The following is a 22,570-nucleotide window of genomic DNA, read 5'->3' on the forward strand; positions in this document are numbered from 1 at the left end:
TCGCAAACACAGTTTATTATTTTTCACTTTATATTTTAGGCATTTTTTTCACAGAAAGGGCTGTCAAGCACTGGAGCAAGCTGCCCAGGGAAGTGGTTGAGTCACCACCCCTTGAAAAGTTCAAAGGACATGTAGATGTCATACTTAGGGACATGGTTTAGTTGTGGACTTGGCAGTGCTGGACTAATAGCTGGACCTGACAATCTCCAGGGTTTTTTCCAACATAAAAAATTCCACCATTCTACAATATTATTACCTTGAAATTTAGCTTACAGGAAATAATATTTTCAGTTACTTTTCTTAAATTATTTGTTACATCATCAAATGAAATACAACACATGGAAAAATACAGGCATACTTGTTGCAGCCTTAGTTTTCTTCTTCTTTCATATTCTTCCTTCAGAAACATGGCCTCTTCATTAGGACTAAGCCTCAGTGTCCCAGCTGCTGCAAGTTTCCTCTTCATCTTTGGATATGCTGAATAATCAACTTCTATGAGAACAATGCAAAGAAAAAGAGAAATTGTGCATAAATGACACTGGCAAAACAGCTATAAAAACAAGATACTGGCATAATGTTGTCAAGTCTATCACGGTATCTGTATGTGAGAGCTACAACTCTTCACATCTGTCCCAAGTGGAGCAGGACTTGACAATCCCAGAAGTCTTTTCCAACCTTAATGACTCTTAACTGTAATCAACAGCACTGGTTTTGTCTTTGTCACAGTCACAAAAGATAATGCTTTTGAACTACTTTGAGCTATGTACCAAACACTACAAAAGCACCACAGTCACAGTCTACTCTGCGGACCAGCCACAAACATTTGCAAAGTGAAGAGTGGGCACCATTCCACTCTCCAGGGAAGATTTAAAAACAAGCCCACAAAGTACTGAAAGGCACACCCCACAGTAAAACAGACTGGTCACTCAGGTGATCTCTACTGAAATACTCTCATAACTGTTGTAGAGAAGACTGTAAGATACAACAGCAAATTTGTTGATGTTTTTGGCTGCACTCCAAGGTTTTCTGCCATACAGGCTCTGAAACTCTAGCAACAGCCTGTGTACCAATCATTTCACTGGAAAGCTGAAACTGCTCACTAACGATTTTTTATTCAACTTTTCCTAACAAGACAAATTTCCAATTATGTTTCCCTTGAGATTTTACTGTGAAACAAGAATCTTCTGGTTCTACAGACTGCTTCCCATTTTCCTTGTAAGTACAATTTTCATATGCACAAAAAAACCCAAACAGAAAAAAACAAAACAAAAAATTAACCCCCCCAAAAAAACTCCAACCAACCAACCCCAAACTTCTTCCATCTGATATGCAGCCTAATCTAAAATTCCCCTACCTCCAAATCAAGCAAGATTTTTACTGGGTCTTTAAATATTTATAACCCTGGAAATATTCGCACGATACAAGCAAACAGACTTTCAAAAGTCACTGCTTAATTCTAAAAAAAACCTAGTGAGCAATTCATATAGCACTAACAGCGTAAACAACATGCCACAGCTGGAATCAATTATTTTCAGCAACATATATAGTGATCTTGGTATATCTAGAGACACAGTATCATAGATAAAACAGTAAGACTGTAAAGAAATCAGGTGAGGTGTAAAGCCGGAGATCCGCAAGATACTTTTGGTACAGGGTTATTAAAGCAATTTACAGCAAAAAGAGGGACAGTAGCGTCCTGGTTCTTGCCAGTCCTCCCTTAGTCACCCGATGAGGTACAAAAGTTTATCACAGCACGAAATTAAGTAGCAAATTACTACATTCTTTCTTTCTTTCTAGAGGAAAAATGTAAAGGATGACCAATGAATAGCCTGGACCTAAAGGATAAGAGCAGAGGCAGAGATTGCCGCGCTTGCTCGGCTCAGCCGCAGCACAACGCGGGTGCTGCGGGCCGGAGACGGCCCCGGGTCCGCTCGGGCCGCTCCCGCCAGTCACCGGGAGCCCCCGGCGGGGCCGCACCTGGATCCGCCCGAGCTGAGGAGGGACAGGGCGGAGGGAAGAGAAAGTAAAACAGCGGGAGAAGGGAAAGCGGGTAAGGGAAGAAGCGGAGAAGGGGAGAGCAGAGCCGCTCCTCACGCACCGGCCACCACCACCTGGGCCCTCTCGCTCGCCTCGGTACCAACGGCCGCCGCCTGTGCCACGTGATCCCGCGCCCCCAAGGAGCCGACAATAGCGCATGCGCCGTCTCCCTCCCCACCCGCCCCCGTCCCGCGGTGGCCAATTGGGACTCGGGACGGCGCCGGGGGGCGCGCGCGGCCAATATAAACGCGGCGCGGGGGGAAAGATGGGGTTCGGCCCGCCAAGGCGCCACTGTGGGCTGCTCCGTGCGCCGGCCCCTTCCTCAGGGCCCAGCTGAGCGCGGATAGTGCCTTGCTCGCCTAGCGCGGCGATGTCAACGCGCACGGGGAGGGATCCGTCACCATGGATCCCTCACAACGCTGACCGGGAGCCCGCAGTCGGAGTTTCCAAGGGTTCGCGTGGGAGAGGCACTCACAGGCCGAGCTTGAAATGCTGAGAGAGCGGAATAAAACGGAATCCTGCTAGTTCTGCCTTACAAATGTTACTTCTATGCAGCTTCTCTATTCGGCGCTCTTTTTGGTTGCACTGTGTTAGTAGAAGGAGTATCATAGAGTCATAGAATGGTTTGGCTTGGAGGAGGACCTCGAAAATAATTTAGTTCCAGCCCCATTCAGGCTATGTGCTGCTCTACCTATCTTCTAGGCTAGCCCATGTCTTCTACAATGGGTACGTCTGTGTTGCTGCCTCAACCTTGTAGTTGAGTAACTTTCCTTTGTAAACCTAACTTTAAACTCGTGTCTGCCCCTTGTAAGTCTGGTGCAATGCTTGCTTCTTAGCTGGCAGCATGTAGTGACAGGCCAAGGGGTAATAGATTTCAACAAAAAGAGGTTAGGTTGAGATTAAACACTAGGAGGAAGCTCTTTACTGTGAGGGTGCTGAGGCACTGGCACTGGTTGCCCAGAGAAGCTGTGGCTGCCCCATCTCTGGAAGTTGGATCCCCCAAGACCAGGTTGAGCGGGGTTCTGAGGAGCCTGGCCTAGTGGAAGGTGTCCCTACCCATTGCAGGATAATATAACATTATATTGTAATGTTGTAACCAGATGATTTTTAAGGTCCCATCCACTCCAAACCACTCGATGATTTTTCGCTCATTCTTCACCTTCCTGAAAGGAACCATTGATCATACATGTAGGATTTGCAGTGGTTGGGATTTGAAAGTGGGCGTATCAGATATCCTTAATTTATGAGGAATGTAAATACTATTTGTATTGAGGGAAACAATTCTGCCACACATAAAGATGAGGCAAGAGAGGCTGTGTTAGTCTGTTTCTTTGCATGGAGCACATTCCAACGGTCTGAGCTGCCACTACAAAAATGGAAGAAATGTTTGTGACTTAAAACAGACTAGGCACAAAGGAGATAATTAATTGTCTAGCACTGAAACTTGAATGCAAAACATAACTACTTTTTTGACAGTTTCTTATAGAAAAAAGTATTTTATACTAGAGGCTAACTTATAGTAACCCACCATATTGTGCCATACAAGACTGAAACCAGGAGGGCTGAGATTACTCGGTAAAGCTTAGTGGTTTGATGCATGCAAATGCATGGCTGCACAGGAAATAGACTAAAAAAATGCAGAATTGCAAAATGAAATACATCGGCATAAGGAGAAGAGGTAACATAGCAGTTTTATGTGCTTTCTTCCCTGCCTTCTGCATTTCACTGCTAAAAAGCCTTCTTGTTCACAGACTTTTTCTCTCTGACAAGTGCCTGCAACTTGCTGCAAACTACTGACTGGAATAGCTGGTACCAAGTTAATACCTGATTGTACTTTAGACACACAGTTGTCTCACGGTATGCATATTGAATAAATTAGACTTGAGAAGTGGAATTCCAAATGGGTTTTCTAGTCTCCTTATTGGATTTTTTTGTCCTTCAGCATTTTCATTATGGCAGTGCTCTCCTCAATAACATCAGTTGTAAATAGCTTTATCCTGTAGGTCAACAGGTGACAAAAAAAGTCAAGACAGTCTATTAAGAGAGTAATTGAGATTATGGATTTTAGAATCCTCTACTTATAAAATGTGAAAGAGGTCAAATATATGCTCCTCAATTATACTATTGAATGAAAGGGATATTATGAAACCTACATGTGCTGGGTAAGAATTTTGTTTCAAGGGTGTTTTCTGTCATTGTCTTGTCAAATTATTTCTGCTACTGCTTAATTTACATATATATACTGAAAACCAGGAATTTTAATACCGTAATGTTTTCTACTTCTTACTATACACATTTGAATTGCAGTATTACAGACCTGCATTAATTCCTTCCCCCTGTGAAGATATTCCTTTCATAAAAGGTGAACAGTGATGCAGCAGTACTAGTGCCTTTAGTCAGGGATATATAAAACTGAAGGTACTAAGCTTCAATTATTGGCCACATTCCTCTTGAGGAAAAGGAATTACACTGGCAGGAATTATCTACAGAGTGCCAAGATAGCCGGTGGAAAATTTGAATTTCTTTTCAGGAATAGAATGCTTTTCATATGTAAAAAATGTCTCAGAGTGAATCTATGTGAAAACACAGATTTTAAAGAAATCATATTAGTTTGATGTGTTTGAGGTTGAAGAGGGGTTGTATGACTGTGAAAGCCAGCAACTGATGAGTTGGCCTGCAGTGCACAGTCAGGAGCTCAAACCACAGTACAGGCCTTATGCTGTTCCAGAAAATGCCTTTTGAGAGCGCACTCTTTGTACTTCCCTATCACAGAGGAGGTTTATTCCATCAGTAGATGAACCATTGCAAGAGATATTGGCACAGGCACCTTGCCTTGGTGTGCTCTGTGAGGCTGTTTGGTCTGAATATGAGATCAGTAAGGCTGGATTTGACTTTTTGTGGCCTGAGAGAAAATATTCCATGTCTCACAGGCAGGTTGAGCAGACTAGCATAAGCAACCTATTGCAGCCTTATAACCTATGTGGTAGTCTTTTACTACCACACAGGAACGCTTGCCCTGTTCCTCATCAGAAATTCTTCACTGTCCACTCGTGTTTCTCAGCTGCACAAGGCAAAGATGACTATGCAGGCTTTTCTGCATCCTTAGCAGGGAAGCCCTGGTTTTAAAGTTTTTCTATGAGCTAGTAATAGAAGAGTATAAACACCTGACAGCTCACCCTTGCACAGGACTTGGCACCCTGCACAAATTACATATTCTCCTTGAAAAACTCTGGAGGAAGAGCTTTAAAAAACATGTCATATTCAGACACGAAATCCTCCTGCCCTGACTCCTCTAACACATCATTATACATTACAGCAGTTTTCTGCTTCAAGTCTCCTTCTTGCTGATAAGTGAAGTATCAGAATGAAATGAGAATTTATCTCAGTCTGAATTTGCCTTTCCCTGCATTCAGTATTCCTCAGTGTCACATCCCACACTCATATAGTCTTAAAAGTTCCCCTATGGTTCATTTTGGTTTGATGTGTGATTACTTCTCCCATGCTGTTCTCTTTTAGCACCTGGCACCTGACGTCTAATTATCGTGACCGCCAGGAACTGACAGGATGTGGTTTTACAAATGTTTGTAATCCTCCAGTTCATACATTTTCAAAACTGCAAAGTGCTTTTGTTAAATAGTTTGCAATAAGTACATTCATGTGTAAGCTTAGTAAAAAGACATAGAGTTTCCTGAGAAGGAAGAAAGGCTAATCTTTATTTTTGAGGCTGACTAATCTACCATGGTCAGCCTGTGCAAGCACAGCCTATAATAGTTTCTGCCTGAGACTGATTTGGAGATAAATTTTCTTGACAGATGTGGAAGAATAGCTTTTGTTATTATACTCTGTGTCATGTAAGAGAAAGCTGCAAAGCTACGCCTTCCAGTACCAAAGCAACTGTATCCAGAGCTGTGCCTGCATAAATTCTCAAGGTGCAGATTCTGTCCAAAAAAAAGGTGCTACGGTTTGAAAAAAATAAGAGAAAAAAGAAGTAAAATATGAGGCATAAAAGGCTACATAGTTGGCAAAAGGATAATTATGTGTAATCAAAGACAGTGTACATCCTAAAATTATTGTTCTGGAAGGAAATGTCTATAAATTCAGATGTGGTTTTGGGCATATATGGTGTTGTCTTACAGACAAAAAAAAAAAAAAAAAAAGGCATGCTGTCCTATGACATTGATCCAGAAGCTCTTATTAGGAAACCAGGCTCATTTTCTATCACAGATGCTCCTGGGATTTCACCCAGAATCCTTAGCCCAGCTTAATGATTTGGGTCTCTGGAAAACAACCAGCCTTGGGGTAGTAAGAGCAGCAGCAACAAGTGACTAAGAGCTTATCATTCATGCATGAACCACTGTGCTGCCTAAGGTCATTTTAGAATGGGCTCTCAAACAAATGAATTCTCCCAAAGCTTGAAGCCAACAGAATTGAGCTGGATCTAGGTTTTCACAGACAAAAAGGACCCTTGTGTACCTGTTGTATATCCTCAGAGCCAGTCTGCCTAATTACTCAGTGATGCCAGCATGTTTAGACTTCTACAATGCAAACTTGGTGTGTGCACATTCATTTGCTAAAATTCTTGTAACCTGTGTTCAGCCTTCTAAAATATATAGGAACCATACACAGAATTTTCTCCAGTTCCTAAAATATGCATAGTAACTATGGGCACTAATAGGCCAATTATGCTCAGTCCAGTGAGTTTACAGCTGGTCTTTGCCAGCTTTTCTCAACTACTGTGCCATATCTTGTTTGGCTAACCTTCCTGAGTTTCTTCTTCTAATATCTACTTCTATTTCAGAAACTATATTGAACATTCCTTTCTTTACTGCAGGTAGTTTCAAGCAGTAACCTGGATTTTCTGGCATTTTCTTTAAACAACAGATTCTACTCCAGCAAGGTCTCTTAAATGGCTTAAAAGTTTGGCTTGTAGGGCATAAGCCCTCCTTATGTGATGAAAAATGCTTTTTGAGATTAGTCCTATATTAGTAGTAAGCATTGTATTTTCAGCATGTAGTAAAGGTGAATGGAGAAAACGGGGTTTTTTTCTAACGTCAAAGTTATTACTTTTTCTTTTAAATTTACTTTTAATTTTTTGCTTTTTGAAATTTAAAATTTTTTCCTTTTTAATTTTATTTTAAATTTACTTTAAATTACTTTTTCTTTCTAATTTGACTTGTTCTGTGTTGTTTGCCCCCTCCATTTGATAGCTTATGTTTATTACATTTTATACAGGAAGCATGGAAGTTTTTACAAGCTTCAGTTTCTCACAGATGGGCATCTAAATGCCATGCCATAAACAAAAAATAATGCAAAGACATCCTGAAGAACAGCTTAAGGCTTCAGGTCTACAAGTCTCCAAAGAAGAGGTTTAATTAAGGTTCTGGATAAAATCATGAAGAATGAAATTGTCAGAACCTGCCAATATATTGACCAATTTGAGCACAGAATCTCAGAATCCTTTTTGGTGTGTTAGTAGTCATTTATACTTAAAACAATTAAAAATATGTGTTAGTTTCTCCCTTTCCTTAATGCTGACTTCTGATATCTCTCTGACCACTCACCTGTACGCTGGGTGACATACAGGATATGATACAGGATGCAGGTTTCCTCTTGGGAAAGCACATGTCATTATTCTTTGATAGCTGTTATAACATCTTAATATTGTTTATGAAACACCAGCAAAAGTGTTCACCGTGTAAGAGAGTGGATCTTGGTTTGATCAAGGCCTTCATGCTGTAAATCAAAGAGACTATATGATCAGACAGACTTGTGATATAGCAGATTACACTTCTACTGCAGATTAACTTTGATGTTTTCTTTAGTAGAAAGAAACTGATTATATAGATGAAGTCATTAAAAGGCTTTATGGATGAAATATGTTTCAAAGAGAACCTTACAAAAAGAATGGGCGGTGAAGAAAAATTTATAAGAAGTGAGAATGAATTTGCACCAAGAAAAGAAATTTGGAAAAGCTGAAGAGTGAACAAATGAGTTCAGAAGAAAGCAGAGAACATGGAGTAATGATATAATGGTTCTTACTGCTCCCATTTTACTCTTTTTAACAGAAACCAATCTCTCTAAAGACATGGAGACATTTTCTGTCATAATTTTGCTAACTATTACAGAAACCAAGGAAGGGTGAAAGACCCAAGAAAGGGTCTTTAGTGATTGCAAAGAATTAGAGTCAATTCTGAGGAGAACAAATGGGTAAGGAAGCTATTGATGATTTAGATGCTAGTTTGGTAAACTGAAGTCTTGGCTTCTGTTTTCTACAAGATGAGAGATTTTTGTGCCTGTAATGCTGGCTTAGGTGTCTTGGGATAGATCTGATAAATGGAAGTCCCAGAATCCTGATCCTGGAAAGCCTGGCTAAGCTACTAAAGTCTAGAAGCTGTTAACATTTTTCAATCCTAAAGATCCATGAACTTCTAGATTTGCTGATCTTTGTATGCCCAAGCTCTTCTGATGTTGACAGGACTGAAAGGCTCAGAATCTAAACTTGAACAAGGTTCTGGAATTACGTCTTTTTTATATATATAGAAATGTATACATCAATATCTAGTATACTCAAAAGGGCTTTTTTGGTTTTTCATGCGGATTCCAATATTTAGTAGAAGTTTGAGGCTATAGATATGTATTCTGAAAATCATATCCCTGCAGATCTGAGAGCTGGAATTCAAGATATATTCCTTTTCCTCAGTATTTCCAATAAGGCAGCTGGACAGCCGCACCTTTGACTTTACATGGTTCCCTAGCAGTGTGCTCACATCTTTAGATCATACCTCAAGGTTCCACCAAAACCTGGGTGATGTACCCACCAGTATGAGGCTGGATCAGCCCTACAGTTGGAGGCATCTATTGAATCTAACGCTTTGTTTCAGATATTAAAGTAATACTGAAGTCAGTAAAGGGAACAGCAGCAGTAGCAGAGACAAACCTAGACAGCAGTATCATTTGCCCCAGTAATGTCCTTGGTAGAGCAAAACCACTTTTTTCCCACTGGTCCAATAAAATTGCCTCAATCTGCTTCTTTGGGTGATCAATGCTCATCTGGAATTTTATCACTGTCCTTTTTAGAGGATAATTTAATTGTTTTACATTTATAGAGACAAGGTAATAACCTTAGATTTACATAGAGCTAATTTCTTTCTTTGTGAGTGGGTTCTGCAGGATGTGAGCAATTAAGTTTCTGTGGGAGGATTACAGGAAACATGATTAATGGATCAAAGAGAGACCATCTAAGGGAAATGGGTATAATACCAAGGGAGATAATGCTCTTTTTCATAATACTTATGCAAATATGCCAAATGTTGGCGAATTCAATTAATATTGGACAAATGGATTCTCTGTGACGCAGAGTAAACACATACTGGGGAAACAATAAAGCTTTATTGCACATTATCTGTTAACTTCCGCTCAGACAGGCTGGGTTGCCTGGTCAGGCATCTCATTCCATTGCAGGTGGCAGGGAACAGCCAGGCACAAATCAGTGAAAGACACTGAGATTGTTTGGATGAAAAAGACTGACCAAGGCTGAATTCTTTGCATGCATGGCCAATCAGCGCTTGTCAATGTCCTCAGGCCTGCTGCTGAGTTCTCTGCCAAAAGTTAAATTTTATTCCATGGAAACGAACACTGGTTTAAGAATGAAGGAGACAGAATTAGACAATGTTTATGTTCTTTATTTTATTTCTATAAAAGCAACACTAGCAGAAAAAAAAATAAGTAAAACCAGAATGCCTGAGCTCTGGAAGATACTTGACTGGGACTCAAAAAAGCCAAGCTTCAGTGACCAGTATAAAATTAGTTTAATACTAATGCTATATAAAGGCAATGAATCCTTCAGGTACTGTAGTGATAGGAGATATGCAAATATCTACATTTACTGAAAATGTAAGTTGCTTATTTGCTTGCTAGCTTCCATACTGCATACGGTATTTTAATCTCTATTCTAAAATACTCAGTTCCTCTACTGTCGCTGTTGGACACAAAGCGAGTCACATGGACGCAGTTTGAGGTGTGGTGAAAGAAAGTGCAGACTTTATTTTTCTTTTCAGTATTTATAAGCTTCAGACCACAACCAGGGATTGGATAGTCAGGTTAACACCTTCCCAAACACACTGGCTGTGAGAGATGTCCATCAAAAGGCATATCTTTAATGGAATGTATAAACACCTATGTTTACAGTTACTTTCCTGGGGAAGTGGCTAGAGCATGTAGAAAAACAATATTGAGGGCCTGATTCTCAGGGCAACACTCTACTAAAGATTTAATATGAGGTTCTGTTCTGAAAAATCCTGATACACAGAGGGAAGGCATTTGACAAGTATACTGTCCATTTCACTCCATACAGACTGGGCACTGAGCTAACAAAATGTGACTAGAGTTATGGAGGTTAAATTTTAAGTACGAAACTCAAGTTTGTCCTTTGGTTGCAACTGCCCTATAGCTGGCATCATGCTGTTCAGCCAGGAGCAATTCTAGGGACATCCTTACAGTGCCTAGAGACAAGAAGTTGGGAAGAACACAAGAAAATCACCTTCAAAATCACATGTTCCACAGAAAACCTACTCTTGGAGATGGCGTGCCCCTACTTGACTTGGAAGCTCTCTCAGCACTTCAAATAAGACTTCTGTGTATTGCTCTTTTCTGTGAAAGTAGGTGCCTGCTTGGTAAAAAACATGATGCAAGCAAAAATGACTATGTGAGCTATAAACTTAAATATATTTATCACATAAGGACTATATTTCTTTCAGTGTAAAGCATGACAGCCAAGTTACCCTTTACAGAAGTGATGCTGCTGCTGCTTTTTCAGTGCTATTGCTTTGTAGTCAAAGCAGTTACCCAGAGCAGTGGAGATTTGGGGTTAATCCTTAGCCTGAAAATGTCCTGTCTCAGGCTAGAAAAGTCTCTTAGGGTCACATCCTGGGCCAAAGGGGCTGCTGCACATCCAGGAATGAGACTGGAAAGAAAGCAGACAGGGCAGTGTCAGAGAGAAAGATAGGGGGACCTGGAAATCAGGCAAAGATTGAATTCTCTGCTGTGCTCGGAATTTTCATTACATTTTACATTAGGCAATCATGAGATGAACTTTCAAATCTAATGAATGAGTCGAGATTCCAGGTTCAGGTTTGTCCTTCAGTCATTCCATGCACCTGGAAAGAATGAGCCATGCTCACTCAGGCTATTGCAGTGGGGGGAAGGCTCTGTGCAGTGTGCCCTGAGCAGAAAGAAGCTCCAAGGTTCAGGAACAGGGGACTGCTCAGACACCTGTTATCCTGAGGATCTCATACTGGCCAGCCACTAAGCCCTTGTGTGGCATTCTGGGCTACCCTGCACAGTGTCCAATTATTTTCTCTGGGAATATGCATAATTTAGTTATTTGGGTTCCCCTGCTGAGCCCAGACTTCATGATGCATAAATAGGCATGCTGGATCTCATCCTCACATAACTTAGTTGTGCATTTTCCCTTTGCTTTTGACCGCAGAAAAGTATATTAGCCTTATTTTCTACTTGCAAGGGATGTGTTCATTCATTTTGATTCTCTACCGTCAAGTTACAAAATCTTAAAAATATCTTAATCTTTTCTGCTAAAGCCATCTGTTTAAATCAGAGATAATAAATTTTAATAAAAATTGGTATTTTCCCAAGTTTATGATTTCTTTTAACATGCAATTTTGCTGTGATCTTTGAGTTATTGCCTCTAATAGTTGACTTCCCTGTTCCCTGGCTGATTCTATCTCAAAGTGTCTTAATTTCAGTTAAATGTATCTTGGCAGACATCCACCACTGGAATCAGTGCTGAACACCACGGAGTATTCTTCTAATTGGACATAAAACTCAAAGATTTTTTTCATATGATTCTTTGCTATACAGTGTGTGCAATTAGATTTAATGAGCTCATTTTCAGGACAAGTTGGCCAAACCAGTGCTATTACTAATTTATAGAGGCTACAGAAAAAGCTACTTGATTATTTTCTTTTCTAAATTAAAACTTTATAGAAAATATTGTTGCTGCTTTTCCTTTTAGCATGTGAATATACAAAAACCTAATTTTGGAAAGGAAATGTTTTCTCAGTGTGTGATTTCAAATGATTGTTGCAGAATTTTTGGGTTTTCCTTGCAAATGGTTTGGCAACAAAGGTAAGTCTAGCATGTTCTTATGTCATGTTAATAAACCAAATTTGTGTATCATGACGACTGAGGAACCAGTAGTAGCGTAGCTCTCATGGCATGAATGGAACAAGCCAGTTTGAAATCCTGTGTAAACACTTGGCAGCTGGTGCCCAAAGCCACTCGAACTACACTGACAGCTCAAGAGTTACATGTAAAAATATTATTGGCTAACACAGAACTGGTTAAAAATGTTTTTCTCTGGAAATATTGTCTCACTGGACACAGTCATGTGGCTAAGACAGAAGGAAGCTTTAACCATTACTGTTTGTTTTTACCAGTCCTTGCAGACTGAACAGAAACCTGAGCTGGTCTATGCTGGAAAGCTGTGTCGTGTCCAACAGACCTGATTCAAGAGACCACAGCTGAACCCCTGGAAAGATTAGAACATGAGAGCTGTTCAATCAGCCTGCTCATCATTGCAGCACTAGTAGAAGAGACAACAAAAGGAGACTGGCAGTTTGTTAGTTGAAGATGCAATGCGACACATCGGTGTTAACACACTGTTGAGAAGAGCAGCACCTGAAAAAAAACCAGGAGATCCCAATACTTGAGTTGGTCATTCATAAGGAAGAGTTCTTTGATGCTATTTTATGTGGTATCCTTCTGTCCTCTACCTTTAATCTAATGTCAGTGGATAGATATGAGAGCTGGTAGGCCAAGTTTCTCTTTGCATATGAGGAAGTGGGTATGGGAGTGGCTCTGTGGTATGCCTGCTGATGGGAATGTGACCCCCACTCCTGTCGTTTTCTTATCTGCACGCAGCTGCATGGCTTCCTCGCACCTCCTTCACTGGCTATTTTGTTCAGGCAAAGCACTTGCCTCAGGACCATCCCTTTACATACCTGCAAAATGGAAATAATGCACCCATTTTTGAAAAATGCATTGAGAATCACCAGCATGAACCTCAGAACAGGGGTGGAAATTATTGCTATTGCAGTTTTACATGCTTCTACTTGCTTTGTGACAGTGTCCCATGAGCGCTTCATAAATTGCTAATTCTGAGTTACTAAGAATTACAGTCATGTTTCTGTTTGCACTGGATAGACATATACCAGGGCTTTCATGCCTGGCATCCTTGCTGCTTCTTACAAAGACACTTCTCATTTATATACAGAAATAATGAGATGGAAAAATGTTAGAAGGATTGCCTGAAAGCTGCAGATCCTTCTGGCAGTAATTATTTATCTGTCCACCATTTTGTCTGTGTATATTTTATTCTTACTCAGTGTATATATAACAATAAATTAGTTGGCAGAATCAAAGCTGCTTATTTTAAACTTACAATGCTCTCTTTGGACTGGCACACAAGCAAGCTGCATAGTATAGGACATATGCACGTGCTACACGTGGTAATTTTTGGTGTAAATTTATTTACATGTATCTGATTGCTTTCCTAATAGAATGGATCAGTCTTCCCTCCCAAATGAAAGAGAAAATAGGAAAATTGTTTGAGATGTTGTAATGAAAGCCAATATATCTTTAGCAGAATGGGTTAAGCATCAGTACCTTGTGTGCTGTTTCTTTCACCTGTAAAGTACAAATTTTGCACTAACAATTCATTAGCATTTTACAGAGTCAACATTAACTAAATATCCTTGACATATTCCCCAAGAGAGGATAATGTCATTAACCTCTTTTACAGATGAGGAAACAATATTGGATAAACATTGCAACTCCATTGACTTCTCTGGAGTTATTCCAGATTTACACCAGTAGAAATAACATTAACTTTAGTCCTTGATATAATAAGTCATTTATTCATGGTTATCTAGTCACAAAGCTGCACACTCAGGATGAGAAACTGAAAACATCCACGTTTCCTTTGTTGCCACGGTAAGATTTTCTACTGATACAGCATCTATAAACCCTTATCTAGGATATTTTAAAAAAGACAAAACAACACACCACCACAGAATCTTTCATTTTTCTCCTACTCGTGTCTAGAAACAATTCTTGTGTCTAGAAAGGTCTGCATCCTATGAAAATAAATGAACAATAATTTTTTTTTTATAAACTTCTACTTCCCCAGAAATGTGAATGTTTTTTTCTGAGAAAATTTAACAACAAAAAAGAATGATGGGCTTCCAAAGACTGCCAATGAGCAAAGAATGTAAGTTAAAGGTCTTTTTATATGCAAATACTTCATTATATTTGGGGGGATTTCTTATATTCTCGAGATTTCATTTTCTCTCTCTCTCTCTCTTTATTTTTTTAATTGAAAGCAAAGGAACAGTGGGGCATCGGTTACTTTAATTTACTTATGAATATCCAGAATTCACTTTCACCTTCCAGAGTGCCAGTGCTACCCGTTAGCATTTGAGGTCTGGAGTAATGTGGGAGTCTGCTTCTGACCTCTGGGAAGTAGCGTGGGAGTTCAGACTTCTCTAGACAGAATGCTCTGCAGAAATTAGGGGTCTACACTATTTCTGATAAAATAGAAATTTTTTTTGCAACACATGTGTTCCATCCCAAATAGCTGGTGGCAACAGCATTATTTCTGAAACAGTGTAAGCTAAAAATGCTTAAAAATACAAGTCTCATGTCTCCAGTTAAATTAGCTCTAATGTATTAATTATAAAAATGCTCAGTTGTCATTTATGATGGACTTGCTGCAAGTGTGAGAACTAGAGCTGAAATTCAGCCTTACACAGAGCATCACTACCAAGCTTCTTCCCTAAGCCCCATTTAGAACAAGGTAAAAGTCCCACTCATCAATCTCCTTTCCTGGATTGGCCCTTATGCGCTGGCCAGTGTCACCTTACCATGTCTCAGTGGTACCCTGAGAATTCAAAGTCCTCTTGAAACCAGGTTGGGAGGTAATTGTACCCAAATTTTGAGTATTTCAGATGAAATAGTATCACAGCAATTGCTGTCCCAATCTCCTACACCTCACCATCTATGCAGAATTATTTTGACAACAAAAGAGAGCTAGGAGCTTGGAACAGTTCTAGTATAAAGTCGTTCTCCCAGTTCAGAAACAAAAATTTTCATGTCCCCTCTATTCAGAAAGTCTCATGGCTGCCACGTTCTTCCACAGATTTTCTTTTCAGACCTGGGCAGAGCAAACAAGACCTGCTCCAACTCCTTCTGTATTCAATGGGAACAATTCAGGTTGACTTCAGATTGTTTCAGGCCCTTAATCTCCCTGAATGTACTGGAATTTGAACAAGCAGCAAACACTGATATTACCAGAGAAAAGAAGGATGACATAAAAATATTTCCAAATAGAAGAGATTTAGTGGACAGTTGGAATTACAGCACATTTATTTTCTTTAAAGTAAATGAGCGGCATGATTCAATAACAGTTGTATCTTATGCTTTTCATAAAGATCTCAAGGCATTTCATAATCAATTAACGGCTCAAGCACGTCACCATTACAGAGCATTTTGCAATAAACCATTAGGAATTAATGTAGAATGAGCTTTCCATCATCACTAAACAAACCGCTACGCAGCTAGGATCTATGCCAAGCCGGCTTTGAATTTTTTAATGAAGATTATACACATTCCCTGCAAGCAGAGGATAAGTCCCTGTGCCAGGACTTTCTATTTGCCTCCTCCCCACCACCTGCAATTTTTTTTATGTTTAACCATTTCTCTGTACTTTGGTGAGATTAATAAAATCCAGTGCTCTGTGCTGCATTACCTTCAATTCTGATATTTAGGACAAGATGGATCACAGTAAATGCAATATGGAGGAGTTACACTCCTGTATTGAAAATCAGTCCCTACAGCGATTTCATGTATCTCTGAACCATTCCTTTACGGATCCGTGGGTAAAAATTCCAAATAGACTTTAGTTGCCTCCTCACAAGTCTTGCTACTCCTATATTTTCTGTTTAATAATTCTGGGCATATCCCTACCTCCTCCAATTAAACACAGTGAAGAGGGTGACAGCACATAAGTAGGCTTTTCCAAGCTGTTGTCAGACCTAGAAATAAAGTGCTTGGCCCTTACAGGTATTTTAGGGCAGCAGTTACACAATTAGGCTCCTTATACTCCAGAGATAATGTCTGGATCTAAAATTCAAGCCTGCACCTGAACAGCTCCCTCGCCTGGCACCAGCAGGCTATTCCTTCTCCACCTGAGGCACTCTGGCTTCCCCCACTAATCTGCCCAGCAACAGTTTGTCCCTTCCTATCTGCAGCAGCCGGCTCCTGTAAGCATCGTGCTCCCAGACCAGCTGCAGCAATTTTTGGTACGATTTACAAGGGGAAGAAAAAAAAGCTGCTTCTTCAAAGATTCGACTCTTTAGGCGTCTGACTTTTGGCCCCCACCCTGACAGCATCACGCGGGATGTAACTTTCAAGCTGTTTAAGCGAGACGTGTTTTTGTTTAACAAAGACAGCACACAGTCTATGATTAATCTTTTGCATGAGAGACATGGCAGTTTCCCCACTGTTGTGCAAGACAATATGGTTTGATTGCTTCTGCCTCCTGTCAAGCCTCCAACTGGAAATGTGTAATATGAAATGAAGTGCAGTAAAACAGATAAGAACGTGCTGAGGTAGTTAAAACGATACTGGAGTAATTAAGGCTCTGTATCTGTATTAGAAACAAAATAAGCTCACTGTTTGGTTTGATTAACACTGCAGGACTGTAAGGCTGCCAATGACATATCTCTGTACAAAGCAGAAGATGAGAGAGCCCAAGAGTTGTCCCAATGGGAAGATGTGAGAGTGGAGAAGCTGTACCAGTTGGAGCTACCAAGAGCCGTCCCAGCGTGTAGATATGAGATACCAAGAGCTGCCCTAATGGGGAGATGTGAAAGTCCAAGAGCTGTCCCAAAGGGAAGTCAATAGACCAGAGGCTACAAGTCTGGAAGCATAGGGGCTGCACCCTGCAGGTTCCAGCCAGCTCCAGTTGGTTCCAGCTGATTCCAGCCCGCTCTCTTGTCAGGCATGGCCCTTTGTGATAGAGGAGTGGCCCAGCCCCTCCATTGCATACCGTGTTCACAACAGTGTCCTGTGTGCTCACAGGCTGTAACAGTGCCCTGCACACTTGCCCTAAAAGCAGGAAAGTTTGACGGTAAAAGGTGCACAGTGGGAATATTTGATTTATTTAAGGGTTTTTAGGAAAGGTTCTCTCCCGAGCAGAAACAGGAAAACTGTTCTTGCAGCAGCTATAGCAGCAAGTTACATAGTGACAGGTCACTGTATTTTTGCTAATATATATTGTGTTGTTATTATGCACTTAGAGCAACAACAAAGACTGAATGCCAGTGGCAGAAAAAAAAATCTAGCAGCAACTGACTATATAAAGCCTGAGAAATTCCTCCTGTGCGTGGAAGAACATTAAAAAAAAAGAAGCCAAGAGCTCATTGATTCCCTGCACCAAAAACAATTTGGTACTGCCTAGAAGAGCAGTACTGAACTGTGAATTGTTCTTATTTATACTATATCATGCAACTTGATAAAAAAATCAAACTAAACAACTTGCTCTGCTCCACACAGCTCAGAATCCAAGCAACAAAGTTTACTGCTAGGCATCTGATCCATCAATTCTGTTCTTTTGCCCTTGGTTCCCCTCTGTGTCCAGCTGCACTTCTTTTACTCTCCAAAAGAGTCATTAATTTCTGCATCTTTTGCGAAGTAACGGTCCCTCTTCTTTGGAGAAGAGATGCAGTCTGTGCACAACTGTTAAGTTACACCCATAGCTGTGCACTCTGTGCAATGTATGTGAAAAATGGGGAATGGGTGGAAGCATAGAGTCCCATTGGCTACAAGTGGGACACATGACAAAAAAAGGAAAAAGTACCCCAAACTTTTAAAGAGATCAAGGGAAAATGGATGAAACTATTCTCTCCAAAAGATATACTGCCTCTCTTTCTTTTCCCTCATGCTAATCCTGCCTTGTCCTGTATGCAGCCTTCATCTCTCTTTCTGATGAGGGAGATACTCATGCAGTGTAGCCTTGCTCGAACTGAGAGCATTCTTACTATGTCTCCCAAAGTGAATGTATCAATTGACCCAACTCATCACCTGGAAATGGCTGTCTGTGAGCCAACCCCAACTTTCTGAGTTGTCAGCTGTGCAATGCTCATTGCTGTCAAGCTCAGCAAAGTCAGACCTTTCCCTGTGGTGAGCTGCAGTGATGGAGCAGGTGCAGACTTCCAGCAACAGCTTTCCCGAAGAGCTACTGCTTCACACTCCCCTTGTGACATAGCAAATATGAGGGCTTCTCTGCCCTCATTCCTTCTGCTAGATCAAAAACCAAACCACTGCAGCCACTATTTCTAAATAAGGATTAAATTTAGAGGAAGTCATACCAGTACCAGCCATAGTCTTGGGACCACTGTACTGCTACCAAACTGCTTTGGATTAGGTTCAAGGCTGAGCTCTTCTGGGCCTGCTGGATGCTCCTGATAAGTGTTTTTACCTAACAACACATTGATAAGGACTCAAGTTTGAATGCAGCCCAGGACAGAAGTGCCCCAGTTACTTCATTTGCCTTAAAGTTTTGAGCTTGTTTTCCCATAGAAGTGCCATAATGTCAAAGTTATAGAGCACTCTGAATGTCTATCTTACCACTTTTCCTGAAGCTGTTCCACTCTACATAGAATAATGGATATTCAATATTCATGAAATATTGATAATAATTGATGATGGGACCTGAGAGAGTATGCCTTGTAACTTAGTGATTAAGGTGGGCACTGGAAAAGGAATGGGGCTTCTTGTCTGTTCTCCAGGGAGCATATGAGTTTTAATTTACTGAGTATGTTATGGAAAACTTAAGATGAATGCTAAGCAGGCAATGCACAAGGACACACACTTAAATTTGCTCATATCACTACATGGAGATGAACAGCTGTGGCAGAGGAGCATCTTTACCACTCACTTCTCCTATGCAGATCACAATTAGATTCTGGTGCCTTTTGAAGTGACTTCAAACTGTGATCAGTGCAGCACTCGGGGATAATCCACAACTTTGGAGGATCAAGTGCAGCCATACAGGTGTAGTGCAGTGGAGCAACTTCCTCTAACTGCAAGTAAAGGGGAAGAACCAAAATCTCTACCTTCCTTGGATGCAGAGTTTAAATCAGCTCTTGTTCCATTGCTCCTGGGCAACAATGTCAGGCTATGGTAAACTTCAGTAGGTCCCTAAGATGAAGTGAAACCTATTTAAAGTTGTTGGGGTGATTTTTTTGTGAGCTTCACACATAACAGTTAGCAAAAATGATTAATACAGTCTCCAAAAACTAGAAGATTACCACTGATTCCAGAGGATCACAGATAGAACCCCAAACCAACAATCTTAATTTTTAAGAACTAGAATTTGAGAATCTAGACTAGTCACACTTTTTAACATAAATATTTTGTTTGGAAAGCACCGTTTCTACAGAAGTGTGGGGGGAGGGGGTTATGTGAAATTATCAATTTCAAAGCAGTTTCTATTAGGAAATAGTAAAAAAATCCTCCTCTTTCTATATTCTCCAAATTAGAAATGTTTAACTCAATATGGTTTGCCATTTAGGGATGGAACTCATAAAAACAGTTGAATTGAAGCAAAAAATTTGGAACAGAGTAAGGTAAAACTTGAGAAGTCATCTAGGATTATTTTTTTTTTATTTAAAAAATTAATAGAGACAATTTCCATACCACTCATTTCCCTGCCCCTGGAAACCTTTGTCCCACTTGGAATAAGCAAAACTTCGGTCCTATCAGGAATACAAAAAGGTTATTTCAAGATTTTGACAGACAGAAAAAAATATTTTTCAGCTCTACCAAATAGTCTACTGTGCCTCAGAGCTGTAAATATAGTTTGCAAATCTTGCATCTGTTTTTTGTTTATAGTGATGGTAAGATATCTGTGTAGGGTAAGTCAAGTTTTCCATGACAACAGTGTGTACTTCTACATTTCTAGCTACTGGTGGTTCTTGAAAACACAAGAATAAAAGCATACAGAAAGAGGACCTTAAGAAAAAAACAATCCAGCAAGACTTTCAAAAGACAGAATTAGGTAATGTATTGAGTAACTGAGCTTGTTGAAGTCGGTAATTGTATTAGTATTGACTCAGTGTAACCATCTCTCTTTCATAAACGAATGCTTTGCATGACTGGTTTTCTGTGTATAAATGCATTGGATTTTTTTCTTGTTATTGAGTTTTATAGGGAAAAAACCCAGCTACACAGATGGAGGTGAAGAGAACTAATCTCTAATATTTTGTATGAGAGGAAGTATCAAACATAGGTAGCAGTGAATCCAAATGTGACTAGATATTATATAATACTTGCTAGGGTGTAGAATCATGTTTATCTCCGCTGGGAAAAGTTCCAAAGCCAGAACTCCAAATCTGAAGCCATCAGGAATGTACTATTTCAAATACCCCCACCCCTGACTGTGGGCTTCTGTGTGGGTCCAGTTTCAAAATAGAATTTCATGCCCAGCTCAGCTTGGTGAGATTGCTCCTGTACTCCCTCATACTGAGTAGCACCTACTCATGGAAGTTATTAGACTGAAGGAGAAGGGGAGGGGGTAAGAGTATGTCCTCACTTCAAGTCTCACAACACTGAAAAAAAAAAAAAAAGAAAAAATAAAAAGAAAACAAGTGAAATATATATATATCTTTGCATTGTAAGTATAAAACCTTGAGGGCGAAAAAAAAAAAGGAAGTTATGAATTTGGCCTCTGGGATCCAAGGAACTGAATTATTAAGTATGTCCACAGATGTAATATTACATATTATATTCGCGGATACAATGTGGAGAAAGACTTTGGAATTGAGCCCAGAAAGAATTGCTGATACAAGACAGTTCCTTATGTTTCTCCTAAAATCTCCAAATCTGATATTATTAAATAAAAGGGTTTGGGGGCTGGAATTAAACCTGCATAGTTTTATGAGGAACAGGTCTTTACTGCCGAGTTCAATCTGCATGGAAATATAACCCTCAGACTTTATAGTCAAGTTACAGACTTCTTTTTAGAGGCAGGTCAACAGGAACCACACATTCTCTTTTAATCTTCCTATGTATTAAAATGTTTTATAGTGACATCATTAGTGGTATTACTGGAACCCATCTGCAGCCAGAATCTACTCCACTCCTCCACCCAACTGTAAGCATAAACCCTCAACCCTTTCTTTCTGACAGAAACATATGCATTAGTCTTACGACTGATCTCTCTTTCTTGGGCCCAAAGCTGGGTCATGAGCAAGACATTCCAACCAGCCAGTGTGAAATCTTTACCCTCTCTAGCCTCCAGTCCATCCAGCTCCTCACTTTCGATGGGTTTGGTGGAGGAAAAGAAAAATAAAAGTACATCTAGCCAGTTTTGCCCAGGCAAGTGAGGGGCCAAGGTAGAGAAAACTTCCTAACATCTTCAGAAAATAATCTGAGTCCTGAGAGATGACATTTAATTACACACATTAGTGTAATACATAACTACAAGTACTATGAGCAAAGTAAGGATTATGAGCACAATTCTGCTCACTATGCCACGATCCACAAAGAAAAGAAACTCCTCATGGATTAATGGTTCTGGAAATCAAAAGGAACTACAATGTCTGCAGCCCATAATCTCAGTGCAGAGGCTATAAATTTCTTCCAGATGATTTAAGCATACTTTGTAAAAAAAAAACCAAAAACCAACACATACTTTAAAAAAGCAAAGTTATAGTGATCCACCACTTCCTTGTGAAAGCACCCTACTGTTTAATTATTCCCACAGATTGCAATTTATTTCAAGGTTAAATCTATCTCACTCTGCTTTTGCAATATCATCAAATGTGAAGACCCATCACAAAGAATTATAGTGACATCTATGTCAAAAAGCACAGAACCCATCTTTCCGCTAAACTTGCTAAGCACAAAGCTGGATAATCCTGCTATGTGATTTTCTAATGTTATCTGGAGATACTCACGCTCCCTTTAATTACATTATTTTACTTCCAGAGTCACTGTAAGGTGATCATCAGGGAGGCAAGAGGAAGCAGAAGGCCCTGTTATCTGCCAGAGTGAATGAAGGGCATGCTGTAAACAGTATCTATGTGCCAAATGCTACCAAATCTTTCAACAGATCATTGAGCAGTCAACAGCTCTGGTCTGGAAATACACTGACTGTTTAGAGAAAAGTCCACAACCAAATTGGTCCTTTGGATATCTGGCTGCTATGATTTTGGAAAAATAAAAAATATCTCACAGCATTTATATACATAAGGGAAGCAAATTATCTGCTGAAATTCATGACACTACACAAATTTAAAAACTAAAGCTTTTTACACATAAGTTCCTCCAAAACATTTTGTCCTCTAACATCAACAGCAACAGAAGAAGCTGATGGCTGGTGTGAGAATCTTAATTGAAGTGACAGCAAGACTTTGCCAGTTAAGTATATTTTTATGTCAAGAAGAAAAAATAG

General features: G+C 40.0%; 1 protein-coding gene and 1 long non-coding RNA gene across 4 annotated transcripts in view; one reads left to right on the top strand and one right to left on the bottom strand.

Annotated features, from left to right (window-relative positions):
- CEP295 (centrosomal protein 295) overlaps window positions 1-2,187 on the bottom strand; it is a 43,213-nt gene extending 41,026 nt beyond the window's left edge. The window contains exons 1-2 of one of the 3 annotated variants that reach the window (XM_015621772.2): window positions 2,099-2,187; window positions 359-492 (exon numbers count right to left, since the gene is read on the bottom strand). In XM_015621772.2, the coding sequence (XP_015477258.1) occupies window positions 359-466 (108 nt within the window). In that variant the 5' untranslated portion in view covers window positions 467-492; window positions 2,099-2,187. Of the gene's footprint in view, window positions 1-354; window positions 493-2,098 lie in introns of those variants that run through there. The other 2 variants (XM_033516134.1, XM_015621762.1) reach the window with 2 other exon arrangements.
- A 12,052-nt stretch (window positions 2,188-14,239) lies between these two features.
- On the top strand, window positions 14,240-22,236 carry LOC117244730. Its single transcript, XR_004498327.1, has 4 exons — window positions 14,240-14,323; window positions 20,078-20,173; window positions 21,202-21,268; window positions 22,105-22,236. It is a non-coding gene; the product is annotated as an uncharacterized LOC117244730 (long non-coding RNA).
- The last annotated feature ends 334 nt before the right edge of the window (window positions 22,237-22,570 follow it).

Source organism: Parus major, chromosome 1, assembly GCF_001522545.3.
Source record: "Parus major isolate Abel chromosome 1, Parus_major1.1, whole genome shotgun sequence".
NCBI classification, from domain to species: Eukaryota; Metazoa; Chordata; class Aves; order Passeriformes; family Paridae; genus Parus; species Parus major.